At 37.6% G+C, this 20,757-nt stretch overlaps 1 protein-coding gene across 1 annotated transcript in view; it reads right to left on the reverse strand.

Moving 5' to 3' along the window:
- PCCB (propionyl-CoA carboxylase subunit beta) overlaps window positions 1–20,757 on the reverse strand; it is a 26,046-nt gene continuing 5,289 nt past the window's right edge. Inside the window, exons 3-15 of the mRNA XM_070753091.1 lie at window positions 20,106–20,174; window positions 19,770–19,826; window positions 17,877–17,990; window positions 16,411–16,521; window positions 15,258–15,366; window positions 13,828–13,948; window positions 13,219–13,300; window positions 10,211–10,334; window positions 8,363–8,470; window positions 6,364–6,464; window positions 5,012–5,110; window positions 4,763–4,856; window positions 1–366 (exon numbers count right to left, since the gene is read on the reverse strand). Of these exons, the coding sequence (XP_070609192.1) occupies window positions 245–366; window positions 4,763–4,856; window positions 5,012–5,110; window positions 6,364–6,464; window positions 8,363–8,470; window positions 10,211–10,334; window positions 13,219–13,300; window positions 13,828–13,948; window positions 15,258–15,366; window positions 16,411–16,521; window positions 17,877–17,990; window positions 19,770–19,826; window positions 20,106–20,174 (1,311 nt within the window). The 3' untranslated portion in view covers window positions 1–244. The remainder of the gene's footprint in view (window positions 367–4,762; window positions 4,857–5,011; window positions 5,111–6,363; window positions 6,465–8,362; window positions 8,471–10,210; window positions 10,335–13,218; window positions 13,301–13,827; window positions 13,949–15,257; window positions 15,367–16,410; window positions 16,522–17,876; window positions 17,991–19,769; window positions 19,827–20,105; window positions 20,175–20,757) is intronic.

The following is a 20,757-nucleotide window of genomic DNA, read 5'->3' on the forward strand; positions in this document are numbered from 1 at the left end:
TTTTGCTTAAAGTATTATGTTTTATTGCACATTATACTTCTGTGTTAGTGAATTTGTAAATGCGTGTTCAGCCTTAATCATGTCAACTTAAATATAAGTCCTTCTAATGGACTAAAATAACACCTCATTCTCCATAGATTCTTTCCCAGAGAAATATCTTAAAATATCACAGAATTTGAATCAATAAATATGGCAGGAGTGCATTGATTTCCTTCCATTGATTTTAGGTTAACTTGAAGCCAATTCAGAGAGGCATGTTGGCATGCTTTTTCCAAGGATTGGATTGTCGTTTGCTTGCCAGCACTTCCAAATCACGGCAAATGCGAAGTCGGGTTGTTGAAGGTTGAATTATGTCATCTACAAATCCTGTTAACACATTTCAGAATAGTTTATTTCAGTTGCAATTTTAAGTCTACAGATTTTTGATCTTAATCTACAGGGATCAATCCTTTGTAATTATGGATTAATAAATATAAAGAATATCTTTATAACTGGGGAGAGAGAAAAGAGGTTATTCCTCAATTATTTGGTACTGTGTGTCATAAGAATAGATAAGAAAATGGTTTAATGTGCCTGGAGTTTTAATTTTTAATTTAAAAAATAATTTTAATTAAATAACATGCATAGGGGCATAGGACTTATCATTTCCTCCCTAAAAGTATAACTGGATAATTACTTTCTGTAACTGGAAGAGAGATCGTTTAAACTATTCAATTTCTTTTCTCTCCATATCTGAAAGAGCAACACTGAAAACAGTTTTTTCTTTATACAGTAAATATGTACAACTTTTTCAAACTTCTAAAAAGGACATGAATCCCAATTCAATTTGGGCTATATTGTCTGTTTTACTAACAGATCAGTCTAAGCAGACTTTGGAATCAGGAACCATTATTCCTTATAAGTGTGTAATTGTTATGGTACTTATAATCTCTGAACACATTTACTAAATCAAATTTCTGAATAATCCTATGGGTTTAAAGATCTGTTCCTCTCCATATGCTGACTAATTTATACATCCAAATATTGAAGCAGCATATAAACCAGAGTATTAATTAACACCATTCTCCCTACAACAGCTTTTGAAGGTATAAAAATTGCTCATGGGCTAAGATTATGCCCCTGGGGAAAAGGGTCTGTTGAATATATAGCCCATGACTAGTCATATTACTGTACATTTTTTTTGAAAGCCTAGGGTTCTATCTTACAACTTCTTACTTAATAACTATCAAAGCAATATTGACTGACTATATTCAGCTGCTATTATCAGACCAGTATGGTCTGTCTCTGTTCTCCAGAGTCAGAATTCAAAAGCAATATCAGCATTATTTAACTTAAGTACAATGTTACAATCAGCAAAATAAATTTGAGATATGTGTCATTCAGAAGCAGTGGGTTTTTGGTCATATTTTGTTTTCTGCATATTAAGGCTGCCAAAGCAGACAATATTCAGCATAGTGAATATTATAGACACCCAATATCATGTAACACATGGAATAACTAATATAGGTCAATCCCAGAATGAAATATTTATTATTTATTTATTTTATTTATTACTTAGATTTGTATGCCGCCCCTCTCCGAAGACTCGGGGCGGCTCACAACATGTAAAAAACAAATCATAAGCAATCAGACAGATTTAAAATATTTAAATATTTAAAAACCCCATATGCTAACAGTCACACACACAGACATACCATGCATAAATTAAACGTGCCCGGGGGAGATGTTTCAGTTCCCCCATGCCTGACGGCAAAGGTGGGTTTTAAGGAGTTTACGGAAGGCAGGAAGAGTAGGGGCAGTTCTAATCTCCGGGGGGAGTTGGTTCCAGAGGGCCGGGGCCGCCACAGAGAAGGCTCTTCCCCTGGGGCCCGCCAACCGACATTGTTTAGTTGACGGGACCCGGAGAAGGCCCACTCTGTGGGACCTAATCGGTCGCTGGGATTCGTGCGGCAGGAGGCGGTCTCGGAGATATTCTGGTCCGATGCCATGAAGGGCTTTAAAGGTCATAACCAACACTTTGAATTGTGACCGGAAATTGATCGGCAACCAATGCAGACTGCGGAGTGATGGTGAAACATGGGCATACCTAGGTAGGCCCATGACTGCTCTCGCAGCTGCATTTTGCACGATCTGAAGTTTCCGAACACTTTTCAAAGGTAGCCCCATGTAGAGAGCATTACAGTAGTCGAATCTCGAGGTGATGAGGGCATGAGTGACTGTGAGCAATGAGTCCCGGTCCAGATAGGGCCGCAACTGGTGCACCAGGCGAACCTGGGCAAACGCCCCCCTCGCCACAGCTGAAAGATGTTGTTCTAATGTGAGCTGTGGATCGAGGAGGACGCCCAAGTTGCGGACCCTCTCTGAGGGGGTCAATAATTCCCCCCCCAGGGTGATGGATGGACAGATGGGATTGTCCTTGGGAGGCAGAACCCACAGCCACTCCGTCTTATCCGGGTTGAGCTTGAGTCTGTTGACACCCATCCAGGCCCCAACAGCCTCCAGGCACCGGCACATCACTTCCACCGCTTCGTTGACTGGGCATGGGGTGGAGATGTAAAGCTGGGTATCATCCGCATATTGATGATACCTCACCCCATGTCCTTGGATGATCTCGCCCAGCGGTTTCATGTAGATGTTGAATAGCAGGGGGGAGAGGACCGACCCCTGAGGCACCCCACAAGGGAGAAACCTAGGAGTCGACCTCTGGCCCCCCACTAACACCGACTGCGACCGGCCAGAGAGGTAGGAGGAGAACCACTGAAGGACAGTGCCTCCCACTCCCAACCCCTCCAGCCGGTGCAGAAGGATACCATGGTCGATGGTATCGAAAGCCGCTGAGAGGTCAAGGAGCACCAGGACAGAGGATAAACCCCTGTCCCGGGCCCGCCAGAGATCATCCATCAACGCGACCAAAGCGGTTTCCGTGCTGTAACCGGCCCTGAAACCCGACTGCTGGGGACCTAGATAATCGGCTTCTTCCAAGGACCGCTGGAGCTGGAGTGCCACCACCTTCTCGACAACCTTCCCCATAAAGGGAAGGTTGGAGACTGGACGATAGTTGTTAAGTACGGCTGGGTCCAGAGAGGGCTTCTTGAGGAGGGGGCGCACAAGCGCTTCTTTATAGAGTGATGGAAAAACTCCCCTCCCCAAGGAAGCGTTGGTAATCTCCTGGGCCCAGCTCCGTGTCACCTCCCTGCTGGCCGAAACCAACCAGGAGGGACACGGATCCAGTAAACAGGTGGCGGAACTCACAGCTCCGATGGCCTTGTCCACTTCATCAGGTGTCACCAGATCAAACTCTTCCCAGACAGGTGGACAAGTACGTGCCCCAGTCACCTCGACTGACTCGTTGTCAGTCGACTCTGTTACACAATTGGAGTCGAGATCGGCCCGGATCCGAGCGACTTTATCAGCGAAAAACGTGTTAAAATCCTCGGCACTACTCTGTAAGGGCTCCCCAACTCCCCCCTGGTTGAGAAGGGAGCGGGTCACCCTAAACAGAGCGGCCGGGCGGGATTCCGCTGATGCAATCAAGGCGGCATGGTACGCGCATCTTGCCGCCTTGAGCGCCACTTTGTAAGTCTTAATAAAAGCTCTTACAAGTGTTCGATCGGATTCAGACCTACTCTTCCTCCATCGCTTCTCTAGACGTCTCTTTTGGCGTTTCAACTCCCGGAGCTCCTCGTTGAACCATGGGGCTCTACGGGGTCTAGCGCCATGGAGAGGTCGCAAAGGCGCAATCCGGTCAAGAGCCCCCGCTGCAGCCCTGTTCCAGGCCTCCGCGAGAGACTCCGCCGAACTGTGGACGAGTGCCTCTGGAATAACCCCAAGCGCCGTCTGAAAGCCCTCTGGGTCCATCAGGCGCCTGGGGCGGAACATCTTCATTGGTTCCGCCTCCCTGCGGGGGAGGATTGGAGCCAGGAAGTCAAGCCGTAGTAGAAAATGGTCTGACCATGACAAAGGCAACACTTCTAAGCCCCTTAGTCTCAGACCATTACTCAATTGCTCGGAGAGGAATACCATGTCAGGTGCGTGCCCTCCCTCGTGAGTCGGACCCTGAACTACTTGAGTCAGGTCCACGGCTGTCATGGTGGCCATGAACTCCTGTGCCAACCCAGAGGTTTCGCCGAGTGACGGCAGATTGAAGTCCCCCAAGACAATAAGTCTGGGGAACTCTACCGCCAACCCGGCTACCTCCTCGAGTAGCACAGGCAGGGCTTTTGACACGCAGCTGGGAGGCAGGTACGTGAGAAATAAGCCCACCTGAACTCCTAAGTCCAACTTCATCAAGAGAGACTCGCAACCCGCTATTTCCGGAGCAATGAGTCTACGCAGGCAAAGGCTCTCCCTGGCTACAATAGCCACTCCTCCCCCCCTCCCCTGGGGTCGCGGTTGATGCCATATCTGAAACCCGGCTGGGCAAATTTCAGAGAGAGGAACACCTCCCTCCGGGCCCAGCCAGGTTTCAGTAATACATGCCAGGTCGGCCTCCTCATCCAGGATTAAGCTGGTGATTAAGTTCCCTGGGATTTCTGCATCCAGATTAATATTCAAAGGATTCTTATTAAGAAAGAAGAAACCATCACAAACCTTCAATAGAAGATTGTCAAATGATAAATGTTAAGTTAAGAAAAGGTAGTTGAAAAGCAGCCATTATAAGAATTAGATCTTGTTCACGAAAGAAAAAGATGGTTAATAAATTTGAGTGCAAAATCAACGTCAAACATTTTAAATTTTCAGTAAAATTCTTAAAGATGCATACCTCTGATTGCAGCAGGAAATGGATTTGCAAACTTTTCTACGTATTCTGCTTCTGCATGTGCTCCCTTTCCTCTAAAAATAATCTGGACAGCTCCCTAAGGTAACAGACAATAATATAAAATTACTAAAATTCAGATTCTTGAAGTCTTCAGCAGGAACAATTAATTTCCACATGCAAAGTAGATAAGTCATCTAAGTAGGAAAGGGAAGGGAGACAATTTGCTGTAAGACTGCAGGAAAACATATCTACCTTAGCACCCATTACTGCTACCTCTGCCGTTGGCCAAGCATAATTTGCATCTCCTCGTAGGTGCTTTGAACTCATGACATCATAGGCCCCACCATAAGCCTAGAACAAGAAATAGAGTACTGTAATAGTCACAAGCAGCCATAATTCAACCCTTAAGTTTTATGGCAGGTACAAATAAATAATGAACATACATACATAAATAAATAAATAAATAAATAATATGAGACTGTTTTCAATAATATCTCTTCAAATAATACTTAAGTTAATATCTCTCATTTCCAATTTTCTGAAATGCATTCATTTTCCATTCATAAAGGAGAAATTTCACATACATTTGATATACTGTAGATATGAAGGAAACAGTATGCAGAACAATACTCAGAACAATGGCTACACTAGTCATAAAATAAGTCAACAGTAAAATATTTACTACGTTTAAAATCCTGTTGCATGGATCCCTTGAATTATAACTAGGAAGCAGAAGTTTTGTATCCCAATGCACTATTTGACACAACAGAACCTTGAAATAGAAAGGCCACAAGGAACATTTTTTTCTAATGCTCCCACATAGCAGTAGATAATATTTTTGAGATAGGTTAAATACTTTTATTACAGTAGAATATACTGTATATACTGGTTTCTATACATAACAGGTATGAATAAGTAAATGCTGGTTTTACAGTTAAATATTTTGGTAGCCTTATTTTTGTCTAATCTTTTATTCCTTGCAGCTTTTATACCTGAGCCAGCTTTTTATTTGTTCTTATTTGTACATTGTAGCATTAGGATTTAAATGAATGTGTTCAACAACTACCAGGCACGTCTCAGTTTATTCACTTCTGATCTCTCCGGCCCAAAATACTATTTCCCAATAGTCTTTTGTAAGATCTTAATTTTTCTGTCATACTACCAGAAATTATCTGTTCATTTGCAAGTACTTATTCCCAATACAGGCCTAGTATACTCTCTTGGAGATGGACCATGGTGTCATGTGAAAGAACTGAAGTTCCTGTAGATTTCAAAATGTGCAATGATGGGGGTGAATATTCCAGACCCTACCTAAGAGGTCACTTATAGAATGTTCTAGTAAAACTACTAGGCACAACAATAATATATGCAAGTAGACAGATAACCAAAGAACAACCTGCCTTGATTGATTGATTGATTGATTGATTGATTGGATTTACAATGCCACCCCTCTCCAAAGACTCTGAGTTAACATATTCTGACAAAGATACAGCATGTAGCAATAAATAAAATAAAACTTTAAATCACATTTTATTGGATGTTTTTAACCTCTGTACCACCTAGCCTTATAGTGAGTTGAACAGTCAAATATATAAATAACCTACCTTCCTCGTGATAACAGTGATTTTTGGCACAGTTGCTTCTGCAAAAGCAAAAAGCAACTTTGCACCATGACGAATAATTCCCCCATATTCTTGAGCAGTCCCTAGAAACAACAGAAGTTGAAGTCACATCTATTATTAAGGTCACTATAACATAAATTTAATGCATAATTGCATTTCTACACTTTTACATAAGATTAACAGATCTAAAAAGGAAAGTTTTGGGGCAGCTTTTTAAATCTAGGATTCAACAGTAACATGTTTGTTCAATAAATATTGTTATTAAAAATCTGGGATGGGTACTTGCTGCCCTCCTAAATTATTTTTTGCAGCTTTATTATTTCAATGCCCTACTTTTTTGAATTAGAATGCATGGAAAATTAACATAACTCAATTAATGTCAGTAAAATTCTTAGTGTTGCTGGTTACAATATAAATTAGGATTCTGGTGAAGAACTGAATGAGCGGCAAAAATAAAAGCAATTAGCAAGGCTTTATTAAATAATTCCGGATATTTACATAGCAGTTCCTTCTTGTACACTGGTGAGCAAGAGAACTCTCCCATGTAAATATCCAGAATTATTTTAAGAGCTTTCATAATTGTTTTTATTTTGGTCTTTCTTGCCCAATCCCTCTCCAGTATTCAAACTTCCAGCCATTACAGTTAGCAACTTTTGACCTTAGCTGTGGGTATGTCTTTGTTCCATCCACTTTAGTCCTTCTCCATAGGATGCCCTGGGACTTTTTCCTCTGCCAAAATTGATTAAATAAAGGCCCTTGTCACCTAACTCCCCATGACAAAAATACTTATTTCCACTGCTTCATAAAAAGAGATGGAACCAGTTTCTTCTGCTTTAGTAAAAACATAACAATAATACATTGAAAAGTTATATGCAAGTGCTCATTATTTACTAGTTTGTAAAGTAAGAACAGAATTCTGCATATAATGGCCTTCATAGAAATAAATACAGTAAACAGATCATCTTTGACATAATAAATATTAAATTCTTTCCTTATGGAATAATAAAAAATGACAGTTCAGAAGAATGAAGAGGCAAATCCTTTTGATTCATGTAGAAAATTTTGCATTGTTCCAGCAAAGAATCAATATGCTTCTTATAAATTTTAAAATATTGATTGATTGATTGATTGATTGGATTTGTATGCCGCCCCTCTCTGTGGACTCGGGGCGGCTAACAACAGTGACAAAAACCAGAATGTAAAAATCCAATACTACAACAGCTAAAAACCCTTGTTATAAAACCAATCGTACATACAAACATATCATGCATAAATTGTAGAAGCCTAAGGGGAAAGATTATCTTAATTCCCCCATGCTTGACAAGCAGAGGTGGGTTTTGAGGAGCTTACGAAAGGCAAGGAGGGTGGGGGCTATTCTAATCTCTGGGGGGAGTTGGTTCCAGAGGGTCGGGGCCGCCACAGAGAAGGCTCTTCCCCTGGGCCCCGCCAACTGACATTGTTTAGTTGACGGGACCCGGAGAAGGCCCACTCTGTGGGACCTAACTGGTCGCTGGGATTTGTGCGGCAGAAGGCGGTCCCTGAGATAATCTGGTCCGGTGCCATGAAAGGCTTTATAGGTCATAACCAACACTTGGAATTGTGACCGGAAACTGATCGGCAACCAATGCAGACTGCGGAGTGTTGGTGTGATATGGGCATATTTAGGGAAGCCCATGATTTCTCTCGCAGCTGCATTCTGCACGATCTGAAGTTTCCGAACACTTTTCAAAGGTAGCCCCATATAGAGAACGTTACAGTAGTTGAGCCTCGAGGTGATGAGGGCATGAGTGACTGTGAGCAGCCTGGTCCACCAGGCGAACCTGGCCAAACGCCCCCTTCGCCACAGCTGAAAGATGTTTCTCTAATGTGAGCTGTGTTTATGATGTGTTTATCTCTGTAACTACAAGAAAAGATAAATCTTAAATACAAGACTCTTTCAATTAAATCAATTAGATAACAAGGGGGATGCAAAACAATTTACCTGGTAAAAATCCAGGCACATCTACAAATGTGATTATAGGAATATTGAACGCATCACAGAAGCGGACAAAACGGGCTCCTTTCACAGAAGAATTTATGTCCAAGCAGCCTAATTTTCAAAAAAGAAGAGAAATATTGTAAAATATCATTTCAGAGTTGTTTTTAAAATGTCATATGACAGTGATCATGACACAAAATTGCTTGTTTACAAAAATGCTTAAGCAAAGAGCTTGATGAGTAGCATACACATTTTTTATCACCAATTATTTGAATAAACAAACTTTTACACATAGCCTGTTAAATTTTAGGTGTATAACATATAAACAGATATCCTCTATTTCAGTAACAAACCCTAAGTAGTATTGGTCTTTGAACCATTGTTAGAATGCAGTATTGTACGCTACTTCTGCTAATGGCTGGTTGCCTGCAATTTGACAGTTCAAATTTCACCCGGCTCAAGGTTGATTCAGCCTTCCATCATTCGGAGGTCAGTAAAATGAAGACCTAGTTGTTGAGGCAATATGCTGACTCAACCACTTATAGAGGGCTGTAAAGCACTGTGAAGCAGTATATGTCTATTTATTTTTATTTATTTATTTTATTTATTAGATTTGTATGCCACCCCTCTCCGAAGACTCGGGGCGGCTAACAACAATATAAAAAGACAATGTAAACAAATCTAATATTAAAAATAAGCTAAAAAACCCCAATTTAAAGAACCACTCATACATACAAGCATACCATGTATAAGTCTAATTGCTATTGTTATCTTTTATCCAGGAATTTTAATTATATATTCATTTGTTCAAATTTGTTATAACTGCCCAATTTCAATGGATTTGGTATTATCAATATTTCCTGCTATCAGATACTTTGTCAGCTTTCTGGATCTAGTTCAGCTTTGTAAGTTTATTTTGTATGTTTTTGTTGGTAGTTTTAGCCATTACTATGTACTCAGATGAAATGACTGAAATGTTGACCCTAATATAATTGGAGGCTAGTCCTATGATTCATTTCCAAATAATTAGGTTTATCAGTGTCTGGGTTCCAAACACACATTCTTTGCTACCAAAGTTAAACCAATAAAATACATTTGGCAGAAGAAGGAGATAGCTATTACTATTCATAGTATAGTATATGAATTAAACAATTTGTTAGGAAACTCAAACGTGCTAAACGTCTGTGCCAAAGTGTCACTGTTTGTCTGCTTCAATTATTAATATATTGGTAGCCCTCATTTAGCATCTGCCTTTTTGGCAATGTTCACAGTTATGACAGATATATAAAAAAAGTAATTTTAGGACTATTAGGTTGCATTTATAACCTTCACAAGCAAAGAAAGCTATAGTAAAGTCATAAGTACAGTTGCTATTTCACTAAATCACTGAGCTGCTTGTCTCAAGTGTATTCACTAAATCAGGATTACCTATAATTCAATATTATATTAATAGCATACACATCCAAAGAAATAATTGGATTATCATTAAATGGAGATATAAAGCAATTTCTGTATGCTGAACAGCCATGTGGAAAATATTGAACCAACTCTGAGCTATGGCAAAAAAAAACCTTTGGCTGAGGATTATTCTAAGGATAATTCCTGTTACAAGGAATTCAAGACAGCTAAAACGTAATTAATGAAAATATGACAGAAGTTAACCTTATCATTTTTTTTAAAGACCTGGTTAAAGAAGATCCCATCTTGACTCCTTGCCTATATGAAGAAAGAATAGAAGCTGAGCACAACTCCCAACATATTTTGAGAGCAATTTCCCATCTAACTTTCAGAAATTGGATTTTTTAAAATTTTCATTTCTTAGAAACACAGAGCTGCCATAATCATTCATACCTGAAGCTACTTTAGGCTGGTTACCAACTATTCCAACAGTTCTCCCATTCATTCTAGCAAATCCAACAATCAGGTTTCTGGCATAGGAAGGCATGATTTCAAAGAATTCCCTCTCATCAACAACCTGCATAAATTAGATTCAAATATTCAAAATAATAATATGTGATTTTCTTGATATCAGATTTAAAATATATTTTCCAACATATTGTTCTCTACACATTAGTGTTCCTCTACACATTACAAGCAAAAATTTATAAAGACCAATCCTTAAATTTCTGGCAGCTATTACTTTGATAATTACATATTTCAAAATATATTTTATCATCTCTATTTCAAAATCTTTCTAGCAATTTAAAATTTTTGTATTTTTTAAATACTGAAAAACAGCAGTAGGTTAAAATTACCTTATCCCTCCATACTAACAGAGTTCTATTTTGAAAAATATGATAGAGCCAGCTCTTAGCAACCGCTAATTTGTCTTCAACTAGTCTTAGATTTTTCCACTGTCACTATAATTGAGTTCATTCACCTTCCTGCTGGTGATCCTTTTTTTTCCTTTTCTCTCCACATTCCCCAGTATTATAGACTTCTCAAGAGAGCTAAGTCTTCACATAATGTGTCCAAAATGCAATAATTTGATCCTTGTGATTGGCAACCTTGAGAACTCTGGACTGATTTTTCTAGGATCCATTTGTTTGTTTTCTTGGCCATTCCATGATATTCTCAAAAGAGTCTTCTCCAACACCAAATTTCATGAATTTTTGAGAGAGTATTCAAGGAATAAAAGTGAGCTTTAGCAAATCTGAATAGCAAGCAGAGGAAAAAATGCGGGAATTGCAGAGTTGTTAAATTTAAATTTTGTGGAGATCATTATGCTTCCATTTTTTACACCGAGTAATGCTTTAAATATATAGTGAAATTACTCAGCTAGAAATATGTCATCTATAGCCCACATTTCTTGGGCCAAAAAACCACAACCCTACAATACTAATATATTCCAAAATGGACGCAATTAAATTCTTCATTTTACAGCCAATATTATTGCAAGAAAGAATGGACACTGAATTATTATCTTAGATCAGTGTTTCCCAACCTTGGCAACTTGAAGATATTTGGACTTCAATTCCCAGAATTCCCCAGCCAGCATTTGCTGGCTGGGGAATTCTGGGAGTTGAAGTCCAAGTATCTTCAAGTTGCCAAGGTTGGGAAACACTGTCTTAGATGATACAAATGAAACCTAGAATACCAACAAGGTCATCAGGCCTAGGGGTCTCAGGGAACTGGAGACATTCATACATAGCTCCATTGTAGTAAATATTTACACTCTCTGTAGTTTGCATATTTCAGATTTTAATAGTTTTATTTTAATGATTTTAAAAATATTTTATAATGATTTATATATTTATTGGTTTTTACGTGTGAGAAATAAACTAATAACCTTGTTAAACCTCTGGGATCCCCAATTATGGCAGGTAATGCTATATCAGGAATTTCCTTTGCAGCAACAGAGCTGAAAAAAGCATGAACTTACAAATGGAACCGGGTCAATTATTGTAGAGATTGACCCTCTCTGAATTTGGAAGTAGCCTAGTGTATTTCTACAGGAACATCCAACATTGAAGAATAAGGCACAGTACAGGCGGCCCAACAAGATTTAAGAGATTCCATATAACATGGATTATTCCATTCAAGTCATCTCATGAGAAAAGTTGACAATGTTTTAGGTGATGCAAGGTCAAAGTGGTTCAGTTGTGCCAACAACTGCTAGCAAAGTCCCCATAAGTCTGTATAGCTTTTGTAAAATAACCTGTTCCTCACACTTGGGCAGAGATCCAAAGACACTGATAAACATTTTCATTGGTATCAAACTTGCCATTCTACTTATCAGTTCACTGATAAAAGAGCCTGAATCAGTCAAGGACACAGAAAAGTCAATTTTTAGCAACAGGCTTATTATTTGGATGTTTATACCAGTGATTACTAACCATGGCAACTTGAAGATATTTGGACTTCAACTCCCAGAATTCCCCAGCCAGCAAATGCTGGCTAGGGAATTCTGGGAGTTGAAGTCCAGATATCTTCAAGTTGCCACGGTTGGGAAACACTGGTTTATACAGTCCAAAAGTAACAATTAGACAAAGGAGAATAATTTCAAAGAGAGCAAATTATGAGATACAGTTGACTGACTGAAAGTCAACAGGATCCACTTACTGCCAGGCAAACTTGGAAGCCACTCTAAGCTGTGTCAGGCAGCATTTTGTCTATTATAATTTTTTCTCAAATCGGCATTAAAGGATGATTCCTAGTCTAATTGTTCTAAGAGAAAAACGAAAAGTTCTCTCATCCCTTTGTCACTAACCATGCCTGAAGCATGTACTCTTCAGTTACATTTTCATTAAAATGTTTTAATTTTTTTTTTAAAAAGCATTGAAGGAAAGTCAACACACTACCTTAGATTCCATCCCTCAAAAGCGGTATGTTCATTTAATGTGTTATAATTTAAATACATAGAAACATAGAAACATAGAAGTCTGACGGCAGAAAAAGACCTCATGGTCCATCTAGTCTGCCCTTATACTATTTTCTGTATTTTATCTTAGGATGGATATATGTTTATCCCAGGCATGTTTAAATTCAGTTATTGTGGATTTATCTACCACGTCTGCTGGAAGTTTGTTCCAAGGATCTACTACTCTTTCAGTAAAATAATATTTTCTCATGTTGCTTTTGATCTTTCCCCCAACTAACTTCAGATTGTGTCCCCTTGTTCTTGTGTTCACTTTCCTATTAAAAACACTTCCCTCCTGAACCTTATTTAACCCAAGGAATACCATGGAAATTACTAAATCTTCATATGCACTTTAAGACAGCTTTTGCTATAATACATGCAGTAAAATCAAGACAGAAACATAATTTATATCACACAGTACAGCTATGATTTATACTACTGGATCACTTGATATTATAAAATTACTAATTACTGTCACATTATGATTCACAAATCTTACCGCATGTACAATATCCAACATGTCATAAGCTTTGGTTGATTCCATTGGGACAATTGTATCCAGCTCATGTACCAAACGGTTACTTTAAAGAAATGGAATGAAAAGCAAGACATTTATAATATACCATGAGAAAAAAGTATTCTTGTAATTCATAAGTATAATCAAGGATAATTTCCATACATTTAGTCATTGATTCAAACTATTGAGATGATGAAGTAACTATTCAGCTATCATTCCACAAAATTCAATGTGGAATATTAAATTAGTACATACTCATCCTCTCAATATTACTGAGAATCTGGATATTTATATTTCCAATCTAACAATAGGTTTCCAACAAAATCAATTAAAAAAAACTATCAACAAAAGCCTAGAATTAAGACAAAAAATTTAAGTAGTTAGGCACATATCAACAACAGGGTGATAAACACACTGTTCTATTGCTATTAAAATGAGTTTTTATTTTTAGCTTTATGGCCATTATCCCTTTGAAACAGTTCCTACAATATGTGGTAGTTACCCATCCCACCACTTAAGATAATGAAACTGCCAAAGAAACAACACTTCTCTAAGTTTCAGAATATTTTTACTTATGCAAAATGTACTTACCTAGAGTCATGGCATTCTCTAACAGGAGCTGGCTCCTTGTTACTAAGTGGTAGGAAATTAAAAAATTCCCTAAGGTTGAGCAAAGCATCTATGTCATTTTCAAAAGCACAATGTGCAACCCCTGTAATAAAGAAAAAGAACAAAATTCAAAAGCCCTTCATGGCACCGGACCAGATTATCTCAGGGACCGCCTTCTGCTGCACGAATCCCAGCAACCAGTTAGGTCCCACAGAGTGGGTCTTCTCCGGGTCCCGTCAACTAAACAATGTCGCTTGGCGGGACCCAGGGGAAGAGCCTTCTCTGTGGCGGCCCCAGCCCTCTGGAACCAACTCCCCCCAGAGATTAGAATTGCCCCCACCCTCCTTGCCTTTCATAAGCTGCTTAAAACCCACCTCTGCCACCAGGCATGGGGGAATTGAGATACTCTTTCCCCCTAGGCCTTTACAATTTTATGCATGGTATATCTGTATGTATGTTTGGTTTTTATAATAATGGGTTTTTAACTGTTTTTAGTATTGGATTATTATTATATGCTGTTTTATTACTGTTGTTAGCCGTCCCGAGTCTGCGGAGAGGGGCAGCATACAAATCAAACAAACAAACAAATAAATAAATAAATAAATAAAATCAATCAATCAATCAATTACAATACTATTTTAAAAATATCTCTAGTGACTAAAGAGGAGTGTGCAACAAAAATTAATCTAAAACATGAAACATGATTTCTTTTGACAAATTTTGAAAGCAAATTACTTCAAAGGTTCTTCAACTACTCCAAAAAAAATTGAATTTGAATTCCAATAGAATTCCAAATGATGTTTACCAGAACCTGGGGGACACAGGTCGTATGTTGTAGCATGAATTGCATGATGAATGGATATTATTATTGTCTAATAAAAGAATACCATCAAGAATATTCTAAATGCCTCAAATGGATTCTACAACACAGAAAAAATGTTTTCCTATGTTTTGAATTCTTCCATTTTAATTATTCTCTGTTCATAAAGAACAAACATGAAAATAATATTTATCATTTTTGAACAGGAATCCTCTCCCTCATGGAAAATGGGAAATTTGAAAATTACTTTTTAACTAGTAATGGTGTGACATAAATAGCTAAAAACATATGAATCTATTTATTTATTTTATTAATTGGATTTATATGCCGTCCCTCTCCGAGGACTCTGAAGAACGTAGCCATGGCACAGAGAAAAAAGTGGACTTCCTTCCATATATAAGGCTGCAATTCATGAATATATAATCAAAGCAAAATTCCTACAGTGGCCTAAATAAAAATAAAAAAAGCAAACATTCTGAAGAATCTTCACTTAATCTTTGCTTATCCTGAATAAATTTACTTTTCAAGAACTAATGAATTTATAATGTCACAACATCACAGAATTTGTAATGGTAAATTAGCCAGTTCTGACCTGATACTGCAGTATGTGTCTTCGCACCCCCAAGTTGTTCCTGAGTTACATCTTCATTGGTAACTGATTTGACTACATCAGGACCAGTTATAAATAGATAGGAGGTATCCTAGAAAAACAAAAACAAATGGAAAAGAATGAGGTGCAAAATCCAATATTCCAAGTATCTACAAAAAAGGACAAATGAAAAAAAATGTATATTCAAATAACATAAGTTTACATTATCTCTAATTTTTAACAAATATTACTCAAAATATTTGAAAACTACAAAAAGGTTTTTAGGTAAGATGTTACTTCTAAATGCTTCCTATTCTGAACACCCTGCCTATAATTTCTAATCAAAGGTAATTTATAGCTCCAAGCAAATGTATCCTAGCACTAAAGAAAAATTCAATAAGAATACAGTCTGTGAAGCTGAATACAGCTGCAGCCTAAAATGTCCTATTTTGTTTATGCTGGATATTTAGAGGCACTAGTGAGAACTGATAGCTTTTGAACAAAATTAGGCCCATTCAGTCTGCAGCCTCATCTTTTTCCGTTCCGTTCCCTAGGAAACGACCAAAGGAACATTGGTACCCATTTCATGCCATACAATATAGGTGGGTAATCTGTGCCCAACCAATGGACAACCAGGTCTTTTTCTGCCATCAATTATTTTATGTTTCTAAAATATAGGAGAGCAAGCAGTAACACAATTTGGAAATTTTCAAAGTATTATTTTTAGATTTTTTTTCTTCTCCCACTATTTTTTACTTTATAAGCAACTCAATGTGACAATAATACATAATATTCCTTCCTTCTCCTTCCCTTAACAGCCCTGTTTCCAGGTTTGTTAAAGGAAAATAAGAGAAGGAAAATTATATGGTTTAGTAAATGACTCAAGTCACTCACCTGACTTTCATTTTAAGATTTCATTTTAAGTCTCCTGTTTCTAGTTTTCCTTGATTTTAAAATGTAAAAAGCCAAGCTTGTTTCATTTTATAGTTCTCCTATTCATTCATATTCAGCATGATTTGCCTAGAAGTCTCAATCAGCCAACTTGAACAGCAGAATCATTATAACTGTTAAGAATCAAACTTCAATATGCTTGCTGAAGCTTATGGCTTAATATGTTTTAGAATACAGCTAATGGCAATTAACACTGCATCCTTACCTTTACCATAAATGTGAAATCTGTTAAAGCAGGAGAGTACACAGCACCTCCTGCACAAGGACCCATAATAAGAGAAATCTGTGGCACCACTCCAGAACATAAAACATTTCTCTGTAAAAGAAAATAAACCATTTTTATATCTTTATGTTACAAAGTTTCCAAGCATCTTCTAGATTTGCCAACCATCTCTCTAAATTTCATAATGCAGAAAATCATGCTACTAGATTCTAACAATATTACAATAAACAAGTAGAGATAAAACAATGAGCATAAAGGAAGATAATTTCTATAGAAAGAAAAAAAATAATAAATAAATCTGGACTTTTGATTCCATCCCTAATCATGATCATAAATTTTCATCCCCTATTTTAAGAATCCACACTTATGAGCCAGTTCATGTACATGTAAACATTGTACAACAGAATACAACAAAGGGGAAATTGGAAATAAAAACATTTCCCTGCTTTTATAGTTTTTCTTCATTCTACTTTTTTTGTAGTCTTAATAAAACAGTGAATAATAACAAAATAACAAGAGTTGACTTTGGCACTCAACACGAAGATTCAAAAATCATTTTTCTTATTGTAAAAATAATTCAATGTACCCTGCATTATGGTTAATTTTCAATCAACAATATATTGAGCACTAACTATATAATTCCAATAATTTCTTTGTCCACTTGATACTGTATTTCTATATTATATTTTCTTGTTTTCTTTCTGTGTTTTAAAAATGATAAAGAAAACATAAATGTAAATGTACTCTCACATATAAAACAGTATTGATGAAGGGGGAAATAATTTTTAACTATTATTAAAACAACTGAGTGAGACAATATCGCCAAGAATACTTTATAACTTTATCTTTCTCAAAACTAGATGTAACATACTTATTTCAGAAGACTTCTTTTGTCACTTCTAACAATGCCACTTGAAACTTTGTAACATTAAAGTTAGGCAGCTTGATGCCTGCAGATGTTTTGAACCACCATAGGTGCCAAGTGCTACAGGTAACAGTAAATTATTATGGGAGTTGTAGCACAAAACATTTGGAGGACATTAAGCTGCTTACCTCTCCCTAATAGTAAATCATGAAGAAGATATACATCTTGTCCCTGGATCATGACATCAACCCTTCCTCTTTGTATAAAATCTGAAAACAGGAGGAAAGAGTGAATTAATGATGCTTCCTTTAAGTGGCCTTTTTTCTGAATATTTAAAGTGGTTACTAAACTCAGTAGTGGGTTATAAATCCTGTTGCTACCGGTTTGTGTGCACACGATGCTTTTGCTCATGCACAGAAGCATCCCGGGTAGGTGGATGGAGCCTCCCGCCACCATCGCTACCAATTCGCAGAACTGGGCCAAACCGGGAGCAACCCATCGCTTACTAAACCATATGGTGAAAATGCTCTCTCTATATAAAGATTTGTTGAGTCATCATATATTTAACTGAAAGATTTCTCACTAAAAAAATGTCAGCATAACCAGCCAAGGATTCCACTCCTTCTTGAATACGGGCCCCTCCTGAATCATTCAGCCCAATTACAGGAGCACCAACCATAACAGCTTGATCCATAATCTAGGAAAAGAGAAGCATGAGTGATACATCACTACAGAGAATGTAGATAAATCATCCACATTGCTTATCCAATTACATAGTCAATCTTCGTGTAAAATAACCTTTTAATTATAATCAGAATCTAAATTGAGTCTCTCTTTCCTATTAACTACTGGTTTGTCCATCTTGGTAATGTGAGTATTATTATCCTCACAGCACTCCTGTAAAATAGGTTGTACTGAGACATAACAACTTGCCATGTTCAAAGTCATCCACTGAATTTGATGGTTGAACATGAACTTGTCCAACTTCTAAATTACTAAACTGTGCTACTGCATCTATGTTGCCAAGAATATTATGTGGATATATTCAAACTTGAGTCAAAGGAGATTCATAATTTTTAAAATATTAAGTTAGCTTTTGACATATAATACATATATTTCTAAATATGTGAATACGTAACAGGTATTGGGAGTTCTATAATGCAAGCAATTAAGTTCAATTAATATGTATTAACTAATATTACAAATAAATAATATCTATATGATTCATTATTACAGGATTTTTTTCTTCAATCTTATTCTCTGCGGTTTATAAGAAAAATAATTTTGACATCATAGTTAAATCTAGTACATCTGCATTAAACAACTTTCTATCCCATTAATCTTAAACAATGAGGCAAACAGCAAGCTCCACCACAACAAAAACTACAAAAACTGTGTTTTGACAGTAATTTTAACAAATTTAAACACTTATCAGGAATGGGACAGAAATAACTCTAGAAATGATTTCCCCATGTAAACTGATAGATTTGGAGGAAAAAGGGGTTATATCAATTCAATTAATTCAATAATGATATTTTTGCATTGCGTTTTAATGTTATGTTTTGTTAAGCTATTAATAAGCACTACACAGTATAGTAAAATAAAAGATCACAGGATTACAACCATCTATAAATTAAAATGATACAGTGGTACCTCGTCTTACGAACTTAATTCGTTTTGTGATGAGGTTCGTAAGTAGAAAAGTTCGTAAGATGAAACAATGTTTCCCATAGGAATCAATGTAAAAGCAAATAATGCGTGCAATCCCAAAACTAACCCCTTTTGCCTTGCGCCGCTGAGAATCCCTGCCTCCGGACTTCCATTGCGAGTTCTTGCGCTGCTGGGATTTCCCTGAGTCTCCCCTCTCTGGGAAACCCCACCTCCAGACTTCCGTTGCCAGGTGAAGCACCTGTTCTTGTGCTGCTGGGATTTCCCTGAGGCTCCCCTCGCTGGAATTCAAAGCAGCGCCAGCAAAAATGAAGGGAATCCCAGCAGCGCAAGAACGGGCGCTTCGGCTGGCAATGGAAGTCCGGAGGCGGAGATTCCCAGTGAAAGGAGGCTCAGGGGAATCCCAGCGATTCGGCTGGCAACGGAAGTCCAGAGGTGGGGCATCCCAGCGGCAGCAGCTTGGGTTCGTAAGCTGAAAATAGTTCGGAAGAAGAGGCAAAAAAATCTTAAACACCGGGTTCATATCTTGAAAAGTTCATTAGAAAAGGCGGTGATAAGATGAGGTACCACTGTATTTTCAAACCTTAAAAACCCCCAAAAGGTCTTTGATTCGTCTCTCCCACCCAATAAAAGAGCTACTTAGCAAACATCCCGTACGTGGAACACCCTGTTTTAACAGCTGAATTACTGTAAACTGCAACGGTTGAGCAAAATATTTATATAATAATATTAGAATGGTTATACATTTAAACCATATAATAACTGACTGAGATCTTTGACAGGCAACCTGCACTGCCTGTAAACTTACCTTGCAGATCTTTTGAGCATGTGCTCCAGATAAACTTCCTCCAAACACAGTAAAGTCCTAAAAAATTAAAATCAAAGTAAAATGTTTTAAAATACAAATATCAAAATAGCCTATATGTAAATATGTTTAGACAGAAGAGACATGCTAATTCCATTAGACAAAGCTAGATCAAACAGTTGAAACTGTAAGATTATTCCTTCTTATAGCATTCTGCATAAGATGTGGGAACAAAAGCAATACATTTGGGGCAAAAGCAATACTTTACTAGTCAAAATGGAAAAAATCACAAATACAACACTTCAATATATTCATAATTCCGAAATCAAACAATAATACCTGACTGAAGACATAAGTCAGTCTGCCATTTATTCTACCCTGGCCAGTAACCACACTGTCCCCAGGAAACTGCAAAACAAAACAAAGTATAATTAATAAACTGACATAACTTATGCAAAGCAAAGTAAGCAACTATATAATGTATATACACCTTGATGCTTTAACAATTCTAGTCTATCATGAACCCTGAAAATTATGAAATGAGTAAAACAGAATGTTTAGTGGTAGGGAAAATTATTCTTCTAAATATCTCTCAATAAATCTATGAAAATTATTTATTTATTTATTAGATTTGTATGCCGCCCCTCTCCGTAGACTCGGGGCGGCTCACAGCAACAATAAAACAATGTACAACAAATCTAATAATTTAAAAAACAATAAAACCCCATTATTAAAAGCAAACATACACACAAACATACCATGCATAAACTGTATAGGCCTGGGGGAGTTTACGAAAGGCGAGGAGGGTAGGGGCAGTTCTAATCTCCAGGGGGAGCTGGTTCCAGAGGGTCGGGGCCACCACAGAGAAGGCTCTTCCCCTGGGTCCTGCCAAACGACATTGTTTAGTCGATGGGACCCGGAGAAGGCCAACTCTGTGGGACCTAACCGGTCACTGGGATTCGTGCGGCATTCGTAAAGTATTTATAGAATT

Source organism: Erythrolamprus reginae, chromosome 5, assembly GCF_031021105.1.
Source record: "Erythrolamprus reginae isolate rEryReg1 chromosome 5, rEryReg1.hap1, whole genome shotgun sequence".
NCBI classification, from domain to species: domain Eukaryota; kingdom Metazoa; phylum Chordata; class Lepidosauria; order Squamata; family Dipsadidae; genus Erythrolamprus; species Erythrolamprus reginae.